This window comes from Callospermophilus lateralis, chromosome 11 (genome assembly GCF_048772815.1).
Source record: "Callospermophilus lateralis isolate mCalLat2 chromosome 11, mCalLat2.hap1, whole genome shotgun sequence".
In the NCBI taxonomy this organism is placed as follows: domain Eukaryota; kingdom Metazoa; phylum Chordata; class Mammalia; order Rodentia; family Sciuridae; genus Callospermophilus; species Callospermophilus lateralis.
In genome coordinates, this window is record NC_135315.1 from 63,245,762 (window position 1) to 63,258,036 (window position 12,275).

At 53.4% G+C, this 12,275-nt stretch overlaps 1 protein-coding gene across 5 annotated transcripts in view; it reads right to left on the reverse strand.

Moving 5' to 3' along the window:
• Mprip (myosin phosphatase Rho interacting protein) overlaps positions 1-12,275 on the reverse strand; it is a 139,494-nt gene that overhangs the window by 12,922 nt on the left and 114,297 nt on the right. For 4 of the 5 annotated variants that reach the window (XM_076869206.1, XM_076869204.1, XM_076869207.1 and 1 more), the window contains exons 16-19: positions 4,037-4,184; positions 3,073-3,190; positions 1,839-1,998; positions 297-416 (exon numbers count right to left, since the gene is read on the reverse strand). In XM_076869206.1, coding sequence (XP_076725321.1) covers positions 297-416; positions 1,839-1,998; positions 3,073-3,190; positions 4,037-4,184 — 546 coding nt within the window. Of the gene's footprint in view, positions 1-296; positions 417-1,838; positions 1,999-3,072; positions 3,191-4,036; positions 4,185-8,245; positions 12,065-12,275 lie in introns of all 5 variants that reach the window. The other variant, XM_076869208.1, reaches the window with a different exon arrangement.

Consider the following 12,275-nt stretch of genomic DNA (forward strand, 5'->3'; position numbering starts at 1 on the left):
GGCCCTGGCTCCCGCCTGTGAACCCCAGGCTGCCTGGCAGCTAACTGCTCCCTTGTCATCTTGCAGTGACTTTGGATCTTCCTATGTCCTTTAAGTTTTTTTTTTTTTTTTTTAAATTTCTTGGGGGCATGGCTGGGGATGGAAGCCACAGCCTTACACAAGCGCTCTCCCACTGAGTCATATCTTCATCCCCCTTTCCAAGTCTATCCCTCCAACGTCGAAGGGCCACACCTTGCTTCCTCTGGGGCTCCTCTGCAGCAAGGCTGAACAGGGCAGGACCTGGTTCTTGACAGTACCTCTAGCTCATAGGCATCCTTGCCCTGCGTGAGGGGCGACCCTGAGGCCTCTCCACCACCGTCCCCGGTCAGTAGTGTCCGTAACCGTGTGATTTCTGCAGCCAGGCGGTTATTCAGTTCCTGGGGGACAACAACACAACACATTCCACAGAGCTGCCTGGGGGCCAAATTGCACATCATGACCTGGAAAAGTCACTTCTCACCAACAATATGAGAGACCCAAGTATCGGGGTCACGAGTAATGTGCATGTGCATCAGTGTGTCTGGGGTCCAGCATTTGAGGCTCTACACCTGTGATGTTCAGTCCTCTAAAAGCTGTGTGGGGGGTTTGTGGGGGTTAAATGTAGAATGTTGGTATTGGTAGGGCACTGGTTCCAAGACCCTCACAGATACCCAGGTGCATGGCTGCTGAAGCCTTTTACACAAAGTAGCAGCATTTGCATACGACCTATGCACCTTCTCTTGCACACTTTATTTTTTAAAAATATTTATTCTTAAGTTTTAGGTAGACAAAATATTTTTGTTTTACATTTATGTGGTGCTGAGGGTCAAACCCAGTGCCTTGTTCATGCTAGGCGAGCGTTTTATTGCTGAGCCACAGCCACATCCCATCCTATATACTTCAAACTAGATCACTTATGATACGCAATACAAAGTAAATGCAATGCACACAGCTGTACTGTGTTGTTTAGGGAACAATGATAAAGAAAAAAATGTGATAAGGAAAAAAATGTGTACACGTTCAGTATGGATCCAACTCTTGACCCAAATATTTCCCACCATATTGGTTGCATCTATGGATGCAAATTGAGAAATGGAGGGCTATTTGTATCTGTAGAGTTGTGTGAGGATTCCATACACCTTAACACCTCTCTTTATTAATAAAGTATCTGCTTGTTTTGTGGTTTATCCCACGTGAGGTCCTGCAGGATGTGGCTATTCTGCCTCCTTGCCACTGCAATGTTTAGATAAGCAACTAAATGTCCAGTCCTGTGTGGCCTGAGCATTAGGCTGTGTGATGCGGGCAGGGAGGTCATGCAGGGCGGGCTGGCAGAGGGCAGTGTCATATGTGCCACAGAGGAGCTTCCTCTGACTCAAAGTCACTAACTTGTACCCTTTGGCTAGCCAGGATTTAAATGTACCTCCAATTCCTAAGCAGCAGCAAATTTTAAGGGAATAGTCTGACAAAAATAAACACAAGAATCCTAACCCTGGTAATTTAAGTTTTACTCCCCAAGGAACAGGGCATCTGACTCTCAGGGATGAGTCCTGGGCCCTGCCTGGCAATGAACGAGAGGTTCAGAGAAACCACTCGGCTCTTGGTCTCAGGAAGAAAGATTCTGAACTCCAACAACTGGTCTGAGCAGACAAGCTTGCTCTGGCCATATGCAGTGAGTTTCTGGCAACATGATGAGAACTACCAAGTGGCCGTCACTGGGTGGCCTGCAGGTGTGGATGGCCAAACCATGGCTCAGAGACCCTCAGAACCATCTTCAGGGTGAGGTCTGGTCCCAGCTCAGCCTCACCTGACTTCAGGCTCACCTGGTTGTGGGCGTTGAGCTCCTGGTTCTCACGCTGGCACTGCCGCAGGGCCTGCCGCTCGGCCTCCAGGGCCTGGGCCAGGTGGGCATTCTCCAGGCACTTCTGCGAGTACTGCTCCGAGAGGACCTCTAGTTCCCGCTGCACTGACTGCAGCTCCTCCCTGGGGAGAGGGGCGCTCAGCACTCCACCCTTGATCCAGGACCCAGGCCCCTTCCCACACCCAAGGGTCAACTAGACACCACAGCAGTACAGCAAAGGGCAGGCATAACCCACTCCGTGTCCTTCCTGGTCCTCCCCCACAGCCCAGGAGTTACAAAATGACACTTGTAGGGACAGAATTCAGTCAGCAACGGCAACGTGGATGTCGGGTTTCTAAGAGAACTCGGGCGGGCAGCTCTCCTGACAAGGAGCTGTTTCCAGTGAGCCTACTCCTGCCGTCCCCGGAAGACCCAGTGGGTGTGCGGGATGCAGAGAGCCAGCCCTTTGGTAGTTCTCAGCCCCCTGGATCCACAAGGGCCAACTTCCTACTGGTGGAACCAAGGAGGGGTCACCCAGGCCTTGGCACCTGTTAGCCCAGCCCAGCCAGGTGAGCATGGCTACTCTCTGGGATGTCACCTAAACTGCTGTGGCCTTGGCCCTGCTGCACTGACTGTTCCTGACGCAGGGTCCTGGCCTTTGACATGTCCTGGAGACCTTTGGCACAGTCTAAGCAATAAACAGACCCCCAAGGCCAACCCAAGGGTCCCAGCTGCGTCAATTCTACAGAGGGGAAAAAAATCAACAGGGACTGCTCTGGAGTCTTCTCCCCATCCCCCACTTATGGAAAGGGAATCAGCACACACAAAGTGACCACAGAGACTGTGGTGACTTCAGCTACATACAGCCATGGAGTACCAGGCACCAAGCCTCAGCCAGGCTCCCCGTTTCTTATGAGGTGATGGAGCCACTGATGGAGAATAAATTGTGGGGTGGCCTCTGACACCAGTCTGGACAAGCTGTTTTAGAACTTCATCAGGTGCACCTCTTTCTTCGGATTTTAGTGATCAGTTTTTGTTTTAGTACAGGAAGCCTCAGGTGGGCTGTGTCCCACCCCTGGAGAGGAAGGTGGTCTGGGGTGCCCAACACCATAGCTTCTCCTAGGACCAACTCTCAAGCTCTCACAGAGACCCAGGAAGGCAGGGGTCTCCACCTGTGGGCCTCCCCCAGGGGCCCTGCCTGGGGCTGGGTGACTCACAGGTACTGTCGCCTCAGGGCTTCGATGTCCGAGTTGATGCTGCTGATTTGAGACCGCTGGCTCTTTTCTAGCTCGCGTTCCATCTCCTCCCGGTGGGCATTCTTCATGGCTTCAATGGCTGTGGGTGAGGACATGGCCCTCAGCACCAAGAGGCCGGGGCTGCACATCCAGCAATGCCACTCCCCACTGTACCATTCCTTCCCCGGGGCCTCGGTAGGTCAGGACAGCGTGACATGTGAACACCACCGACACTGCATCCATCAGGAACACACGCTCCCACAGGCTGCCTCCCACTAGCAGTTCTCTGAGGGGGAACTCCCTGCCAACTCCTGCCACAGGGGGTGCGGAGGCTGACAGGAGGATTCCAGATTCAAGGCCAGCCTCAGCAATTTAGCAAGGCCCTGTCTCAAAATAAACAGGGCTGGGACATGGCTCAGTGGTAGTGCACTCTGGGGGCTCAATTCCCAGGACTGCCAATACCACAACACCAAACTGATGAATCATCGATGTTAAATTGGAGTACGAGTTTATAAAACACACAGCTTTTCCAGAACTTTCTTTCTTGCCACTACATGATGAGTTACGGTAAATTCTTATTGATCATGAGGAGGGAAGGCAACACCGCACAGATGGGATGGGCTTGCTCAGGGTGGTGACAGTGTTGTCTGAGAGAAGCTGCACATCTCTCCCCTCTGGTGTTTAGGCTGCTGTGGCCAGAGGGTCCTCATGCTGATGGTATCTGTCGCAGGGGCTAGACAGGAAGGCCCAGTTCCCCTGGGGAGCCAGCTGTGCTGGAGCACTGGCTCTCAAAGGACTCCTCAAACCAGCCCCTGCCTCAGATAAAGAACACCTCTTCTCAAAATGAAGCTTCAATACCATCAGAATGCTCAACGGTGGTGGTGAGTGAGTTGCAGGCCCAGCCCAGGAGGTGGGCCAGACGCTGCTCTTGGTGCCCCAGCCCCACCTGAGATGGTGGCGGCGGTCTCCTCAGCCAGGAGGCGGTCTTTCTCTTCCCTCAGCTTCTCCAGCTCCCTCTGGTGCTGCCTCTGCAGATCTTCAATCTTCTTCTGGTGTGTTTCCTCCATTGCAGCAAAGCCCCGCTCACATGTGGCCTGTAGAATGCAAAAGGGGCTTATCGATTTCTCTATTTGCCTGCACTATTGTCCTGTATGACAAATGGACAGCAACCCTGCCCCGTCCAGGCCCAGTGGTAACTCGCATCCAGTGCACATCCCAAGGGACTCTGAGGGGAGCAGGCTCCTGGGGTGGTGTGGGGATCTCCATGGTCTTCCTCAGGCCACCAGGCAGCTGAGGGTGTTTACAGCCTACACTCGCCATCCATCTATTTTCTGGAACTGCTCTGAATCCCACTTCTTGGTGGGACTTTGGTATTCTGGGTGAGAGAAGGGTGTGAAGGGGGTTTAAACGGGGCCTGTGCACACCACCGTGAGGGAGAATTGACAGGAGGGAGGTCGGAACACACTTGCTGGCTGCAGCTGGCGTGGAGTGACAGGCACACACTTCGTGCTCTCACAGGCAGGTGACAGCTTGAGGGAGCCGAGGCTATACTGGGGTGGAGCATAGCCTGGCTTGGGGGGGCTCTATTCCCTGCTGGTTGGTGGTACACAGGGCCCATTTCTGGGAGCTTGGGGGGAGGGCTGTCCCTGACACTAGCCAGATTGTGACCTCAAACTGTTGTTTAACTTCTCAGATGTCCACTGAGGGAGTCAGAATGGACTACAGGATCCCCTTCCTGCTAGCCTGTGCCTTCCTCTTTTCTTTCTCTTTTGAAGGAAAATACGAGCGCTCAACTTCAACAAGACACGTAACAGGGACAGCCTCATTATAATCTGGCAGGACAGGGGTGTGCCACAGGAAGAGACCAAACTATCCCATTAAGCCAGAGGAAGCCCATACCTGACCTATCAGAGCTGTGCTCATGTGAGCCCCACGACTCTGAGTGGCTAGAGCGTGCAGCTACTTTGAGCACGTAAGTGTTCGTTGTGTCTAAACTCCTTACAAGATCCACTTCAGGGCAAGGATCAGGTCTTTTGCTATTTTTTAAAAATATTTTTTTGTTGTTGTAGACAGACATGATACCTTTATCTTTATGTGGTGCTGAGGATCAAACCCTGTGCCTCACCCATGCTAGGCAAGTGCTCTACTGCTAAGCCCCAGCCCAGCCCTGCTGTCTTTTGAATGCTGGAGGAATGTGGCCTCACTGCTTTCCAAGTACAACTAAGAGGGGAGGCCTTCCCCACTTGAGGCTTTAATCCAGTATCTACTCTTTCTGCCCGTCTGTATTCAAGAAAGGATATCAAGAGCCAAACCATCATGCTACAGTACCTTTCCCTAAGATCTCCAATCAACGAGCCCTTCTCATTCAGGATTTTAAGTTCCTGGTCAGAGCCTGCACTTCACGGCCACAGATCTGCTGTGCTGGCCAAGGTCTTAACCACTGCTCTCCATTAAGGGGGCATCCCCTCCCCCAGCAGCTCAACCCTGAAAGTCATCTGTCTCCTGGGCCTCCTCTCCTCCGGGTGCCTGAACACCACAGGACAGCTGTGGAAACCCTGGGGCCCAGCTTGGTCTGACGGGAGCCTCCCAGGGTCAGGCTCCTTGCTTCGCGCCATGTGCTTGGTTTAGTCACAACTTCTCAGGTATAGTATCTCTATCACTTGGACTAGAAGCATTCCCAATTCTGGATTTTATTTTAGATTTTGGAATATTTGCATATATAAGATATCTTGGAGATGGGGCCCAAGTCTAAATATGAAATTCACTTAAGTTTCACAGGGCCCAAAGGTAATTTTGCACAATATTTTTAGAGTACTTCTGTTTTGACTGTGACCTATTACATGAGGTCAGGTGTGACATTTTCTACTAGTCATGCTGGTGTTCAAAAAGCTTCAAATTTCCAGATTGAGGATATTTACCCTGCAGTAAGTGACTGAAAACTGTTCTTATTCTTTGCCTCTGTGTGATGACCTAGCCCCTACCAAAGACAAGAAGGGGAGCCAGGAGCAAGCACTTCTCAGGCAGCCACGACGCTGCTCTCAGTCCAGGTTCCCTGCTCCCAAGGTCCTGCACATGCCAGGCAAATTCTGTCACTTTCTTATGTCTTATTTTGAGTGTTTTGGAACATATGAAGTTAAGGGTCAAAACATTTCTAACAGAAATACTGAGGTATCTTTAAAGACCCAGCTGATTCTTTATTAAACACATATGTTAAAAAAAAAAAAAAATTGATCCATGGCCGAGGATGAAGTTCAGTGGTAAACACTTGCCTAGCACACATGGGTCCTGGGTTTAATCCTGAATGTGTGTGTGTGGGGGGAAGATCTATAAACAATTTTAATTTTTAAGTCAGTCTGGGATCAAGAACAATTCCTCAATGATTAAGATACACAGTTGTACAGGTGATAAGGGCCAGCACCCTTAGTCTGTCAGATCCAGGGAGAAATCTGCATAAAGTAACTCAAGAGGTTGGCTGGTTATAAACTCTGCATGTGTCTAAGGGTCAAGGAGAATATCATACGTGGGCTGGAAGCGCTTGGGCACAGGACGGGGCTGGGGATGTGGCTCAGTGGTTGAGTGCCCTTGAGTTCAATCTCCAGGACCCCTCACCAGAAGTGAACTGGGGTCAAAACCAAGGTCTGTGCCATTTTCTTCTCTTTCTTTTCCTTGTAAGTTTTTGTTTTGTGGTCTCAGAGACTGAACCAGGGTCCTGCACATGCCAGGAAAATGCTCTACCGCTGAGCTACACCCCTAATTCTTTTTGAGATAGGGTCTTGCTAAGTAGCCCAGGCTGGCCTTGAATTAGAATCCTACAGACTCAGCCTTCCCAGTAGTTGGAATTATAGGCATGTACCACCGTGCCTGGCAGTGCCACTTACTTTTAAAGGCACACCCAGACCTAGCTGATGCTGCGCTCAGTGAAGTAACCAGAGGGTCACTGCATATGCAACTGGGGAAAACGGCCACTAAAATGTTCTCAGTTCGTGATGGTGGTTAAAGGCTTGGACTGAGCAGGGAACCTGGACTGAGAATAGCATCGTGGCTGCCTGAGAAGTGCTTGCTCCTGACTCCCCTTCTTATCTTTGGTAGGGGCTAGGTCATCACACAGAGGCAAAGAATAAGAACAGTTTTCTGTCACTTTCAGCACTAGAGTAAGGTATTGGGAAGCAGTCACCATGTTCTGCCAAGAAGTAGCTGTTGACTGGCAGGAGCAACTGCCTGTGAAAGGACAGTGGGGATCAGTGTTGGCTATGCCTGAAGGGCCTAGGCATGTGTCATACATACCTTTCAGAGGAAGAGGGAAATGAGGGCACAGTTACTGGGGCAAAGTTGAGTCTAAAGGATGTCAAGAACCTCTAAGATGATGCCCAGGCAGCTATGTGAATATTGCAGTGAGGTCACAAAGTGGGGGTGGCCAGAGCATTTGGACTGCTCCACTGGCCCAGTCTGAGACACCACCTCTGTGGGCCAGGGCCTACAAGGCAGTGCCAAACAGGTGGGTGTAGAGGCCAGTCTCTTTTGCAGCTACTGGGGAAGGGAACAGGAGCTGCCTGAAACTGTAGTCCAGAGAAAAGCCTTTCTTAGACAAGTGCCTACCCAGTGCTGGTACTTACAGGTAGCTGGGACAGAAAAGGGACCCTTGGGGCTGGGGATATAGCTCGGTTGATAGGGTGCTTGCCTTGTATGCACAAGGCCCTGGGGTTCGATCCCCAGCACCAAAAAATAAAACGAACAAAAAAAAAAGAAGAGAGACCCTTGACACTTGAAAATAGTCCTATATGGGAAAATCCAACTCCTAGGACAGTCAGGAAAAACGTGACTGCACTTGAAGAGTACAAGGCAGATGCCTCAGCTTTGGATTCTGTGAGGGTGGAATGAGGTGGTGGGGCTGCTGTGGGAGCATGGACTGCACTCTCTTCTCCACAGGGACCCTGCCTTCTTTCCACTAGTCCTCCTTCTGGGTGGGTGATGCTCAGACCCTACCATGACCAATGAATAGAGGGATAGCAGAAAAGCATCTGATTCTGGCCATACGGCAGCCAAGAATGGAGAAATATGACCCAGCTCTGAGAGCCCTGAGAGCCCTGGCAGCCCCTGAAGCCCCCCTCCCTGCATCTGGAAGTAGAATCAATTTAGCAAATTAAGTGCTGAAGACCTTGAGATTCTCAAAGTCCCGCTGGTATCTCTCCTGCAGTGTGGCTGCATCGCCCTCCAGCTCCTTGTGGCCCAGCTCTTCGCGCATTACATCCATCTGGGCCTCCAGTTCCTGGATGCGCTCCCGCAGCCCTGTCATGGAGTCAGCTTCTCCTTGGGCTGCCTGTGGGGCAGCCCCAGACTCTGGCTGCCATCGGGGGGAGGGGGCTGGCAGGGCTTCAGGGCGCTGCTGCTGGCAGAGGCTGAGGGTCTCCTGCAGGCGCAGCAGGCTCCGTGAGTAATGCTCCTGCAAGGCCCTTAGCTCTTCCTCGTGGATGGCCTGCAGCTCCTTGATCTTCAGCTGGAATCTGTCCTCCAGTGTCTGCATCTGCTGCACATGCTGCCGCTCCATGTCCTGTTTGTCTCTGACGGAGGCGTCCAGCTGGCTTAGGACCCGGCTGCGCTCGGCCTGCAGTGTGTTCTCAGTGCGGTTCAGCTGCTCTACCACACACCTGATCTCCTCCTCATACCTGCCCTGCAGGGCAAACATGCTCTCACTGTGCTTGCTCTCTGCTTCTTCCAAACACCTCTGCTGATGGTCCAGCTGGCTCACCTTGGCCTTGAGCTCGGCATTTTCCCTTTCTATGAGGGCAATCACCTCCACATACTCGTTTTTCTGCTTGTGGAGGAGCTCCTCGTACTCCTCCCGCAGGGCCCCAACCACTTGTGCCTGTTCCTGGCAGGAGGTCTCCCTGGTTCGCCAGGATTCCTTGTAAAATCGAAGTTCCTTTTCATACTCTAACCGGAGTTTGCAGGCCGCATAGCACACCTGAGCCTGAATGATTGCATCCTGAACCAATAAGGATGAATACTGACCAAGGCCTCCCAAACAAGCATTGTAGGAGAGAGTCTGAGATGTCTGCAGAAGCTTCCGACAATCCCTTAATGACTCAGCAGGGGGTAGGGCTGGCAAAGCAGCAGCGATTTCCTTTAGGATGCTGGCTTTCTCTCTCAGCTGCTGGGCAAGCTCTTCCTGAATAGCAACAAGGGCCCCAGGGCTCTGATGGGACACATGCAAGGGTTCCTGGGAGCTGTCTGTGTCTGGACCCAGAACTTCTCCTAACAGTCTCAGGTCCCAGGGTGTCTGCACACTGTCCACACTGCCCTCTGGACGCCTGAGGGCTTCTGAAACCTGCTGCATCACTCTCTCAAAATCTGGGGTTCCATAAGCTCCCAGGATTTCCCCCAACACACATTTGTGCCGCTGTAGGGCAGTCTGCGTCCCCCGCAGGGTCTCTTGGACACTCTGCAGCCTACGGTGGAATGACTCCCTCACCAATTGTGTGGCAAAGCTGAGCTCTGCCCGGACCCATGTGGCATCGGCCAGGCCTTGGGGGACATGCTGCTGCCCATCTCCTGATGAGCTGGTTGCCTCTCCTCCCAGTGTCCCAAGGCGTTTACTCAGGGACTCGACCTGGCTCCAGAACTCGCCATCCACCAGCACCTTCCTGGCCCAGGCCTCTGCTGGGGCCTCAGCAGAGACGGCACTACTTTCTCCCTCCAGCACCCGCTCTTCTGACCACGCAACCTCACGGAGAAGGCGAGACACGTCTGAGGTCGTGCTCTTCAGTGAGTCTGCTATTTGGCTGATCAGGGCTGCCTCCAGGGCCATCTGGTCAGAAAGCAGCTTTGCCTGCTCCTGCTCACTCAGCACGTGCTTGCGCAGAAGCGCTGTCACCCCGCTCTCCACGGAGCACCCCTCCTCCTGCCCAGCCTGGGCCCCACCACCTGTGGAGGCTGGCCAGGACTGCAGGGCCTGGATGGCACTCATAAGTGTGCTCTCCACACTGGCCAGGGAGGCCGCATGTGCCTCCCGCTCATCCTCCTGGCCAGCGTGCGGCAGGGACCTTAGTTGTTGGCGGCAATTTTCCAAGCATGTCAGGGCCTGACTATTTTTTGCCTGGAAGTCCCCTAGCTCCCCAACATGGCTCTCAATACTCGTGGCCCTCTCTTGTCTCTCCTGCTCCAGCTGGGAGGCCAGGGCGCTGACCTGCAGCAGGCTGGTGCGAAGCTGCTCGCGGAGCTGCGCCTCGGTGCCGGCCCACTGGTGGTGTAGTGCGAGGAGCGCCTCCTGGCTCTGGCCCTGCTGGCTTTCTAGCCTCACGGTCACTTCCTTAAGCTTCTCCTCTGTGACATACAGCTTGGTCTCCAGGGAGTGGATTATGGAGAGGTATGTCTCGGAGTCTCCGGCCACAGGCAGCGTGTTAGGGGTGACCTCTGAGGACATGCTCTCCTCTGAGGGTGACCGGTCCTGGCTGGTGTCTGATGACGTGCTGCTGGTCCACGTCTTCTCAGACCCCTCAGGGTGGATGTATCTTTGGCACTGGATTGTGGAGAACCGAATTCTTTGCCTTTTAACACCAGGTGCTCCCTGGTCGGGTTTGGCTGTGCTCTGTGGATGCCCCTCCCTGTCAGGAGCGTCCAAGGACTTCAGGGGCACTGCACTCTCTTCCCTGCTGGGGCTACCATCCCCACATTCTTCCCCCAGCCCCGCTCCTGAGTCTTCATCTTCCAACCGCACGTGGGGTAAGCCTGGAGGTGCCCCAGCAGTCGGGAGCTGTTGGCCCGAGAGTAAACCCCGGTCTTCTGTTTCTTCCGGGGTGCTCTGTGGCTCTTCCAATTCCTTTGGAGGCTCATCTGCAAATTTCCTTAAAATCTCTTCTTTTGCCTGCAGCTTAATTTCTGTTTCCTCTAAACTGCTCCCCAAGGCCACCATTTTAACCAAAGCCTCATTGAGGTCCTGCTCTTTCTTTTCCAGAACTCTCTCATGTGCTTCCTTGATGTGCTTCAGTTCCTCCTCCTTCTCTCTCAGCAGAGTGCGCATGCTCTGCAGCTGGCCAGAGACCCTACGGTGTGAGTGCTCCAGGTTTTGGTAGTCAGCTTCTCTTCCTCTCAGTTTCTCCCGAAGCTCAGCCACATCCCCATCGGATGTGGCCACACGCTCCATCAGCTCTTGGAAACGCTGCCTGATGAGGTCCCGCTCGTCACGGAGGCTCTGCACATGCTCAGCAAGCTGGCGGATGCTGGCCTCCCGGGCCTCCAGCTGCTCCTCCAGCTGGTGCACTTGCTCACTGCCCTCACACTTGGCACTAAGCTTCTCTTTCTGGAGAGCCTCCACCTGCTGCGCATGGCCCTGCAGCTGGTCCTCATAGGCGCTGGCCTTGTCCTCCACCTCCTTCAGGTTCTGCAGCAGTGCCTGCTTCTCCTCCTCGCAGCTCTCCAGCAGCAGCGCATAGTTCCTCTGCAGCTTCTCCTCCATCAGCCGCTGGGCCTGCTCGCTGGCACCCAGTTGCTGGCTGAGGTCAGCAATGCGCTCCTGTAGCCTCTGTACCTCCTTCTGCCGGTCCCGCTGTAGGGCCTGCTGCATCTCCAGGTCCCGCAGCTCCTGAGTCTTCTCTAGCAGCAGGGCCTCTGCACTCTTGAGCTTTTGCTCGCTGGCCCTTAGCTGGCCGCTCAGCGCGGCCTCACTGTGCTGCCGCTCCTCCAGCTGCTCACGGACCCTGCCCTGCTCCAGCTTCAGCTCGCCTTTGAGCTTGGCCAGTGCCTGCTCTTTGATGGCCAGCTCAGCGGCGGCGTTGCTGAGCCTCGCCTGCAGGCTCCTGATCTCGGCCTCGTGGTGCCGGATCGCATCCTTGGCCTCCCCATAGCTACGTTTCAGGGTCTGTATCTGCTGCGTGATCAGCTCCTGCCGCTGGCACTGGGCTTCCAGCTCACTTTGGAGGTCTTGGTTGACTCTATGGAGCCTCTGCCAGGCACCCGACGGGGAGGTGGCCACTTCAGTCTTAAAAAAATTGATTAAATACTGGTTAGTAACACTCGGGCCTCCCCGTTCTGAGTGTCACACCTCTGGCCAAGATCAACCACAGAAAAGTTCCTTGGTGGGTTTGCCTTTTATTCTTTGTACAACCTTTTTTTTTTTTTCCCATTTAAAAAACTCCAACGAATTATCTTAATTATTATGATTATTTTTTGGTAAGTTGTTTCCAGGTAAC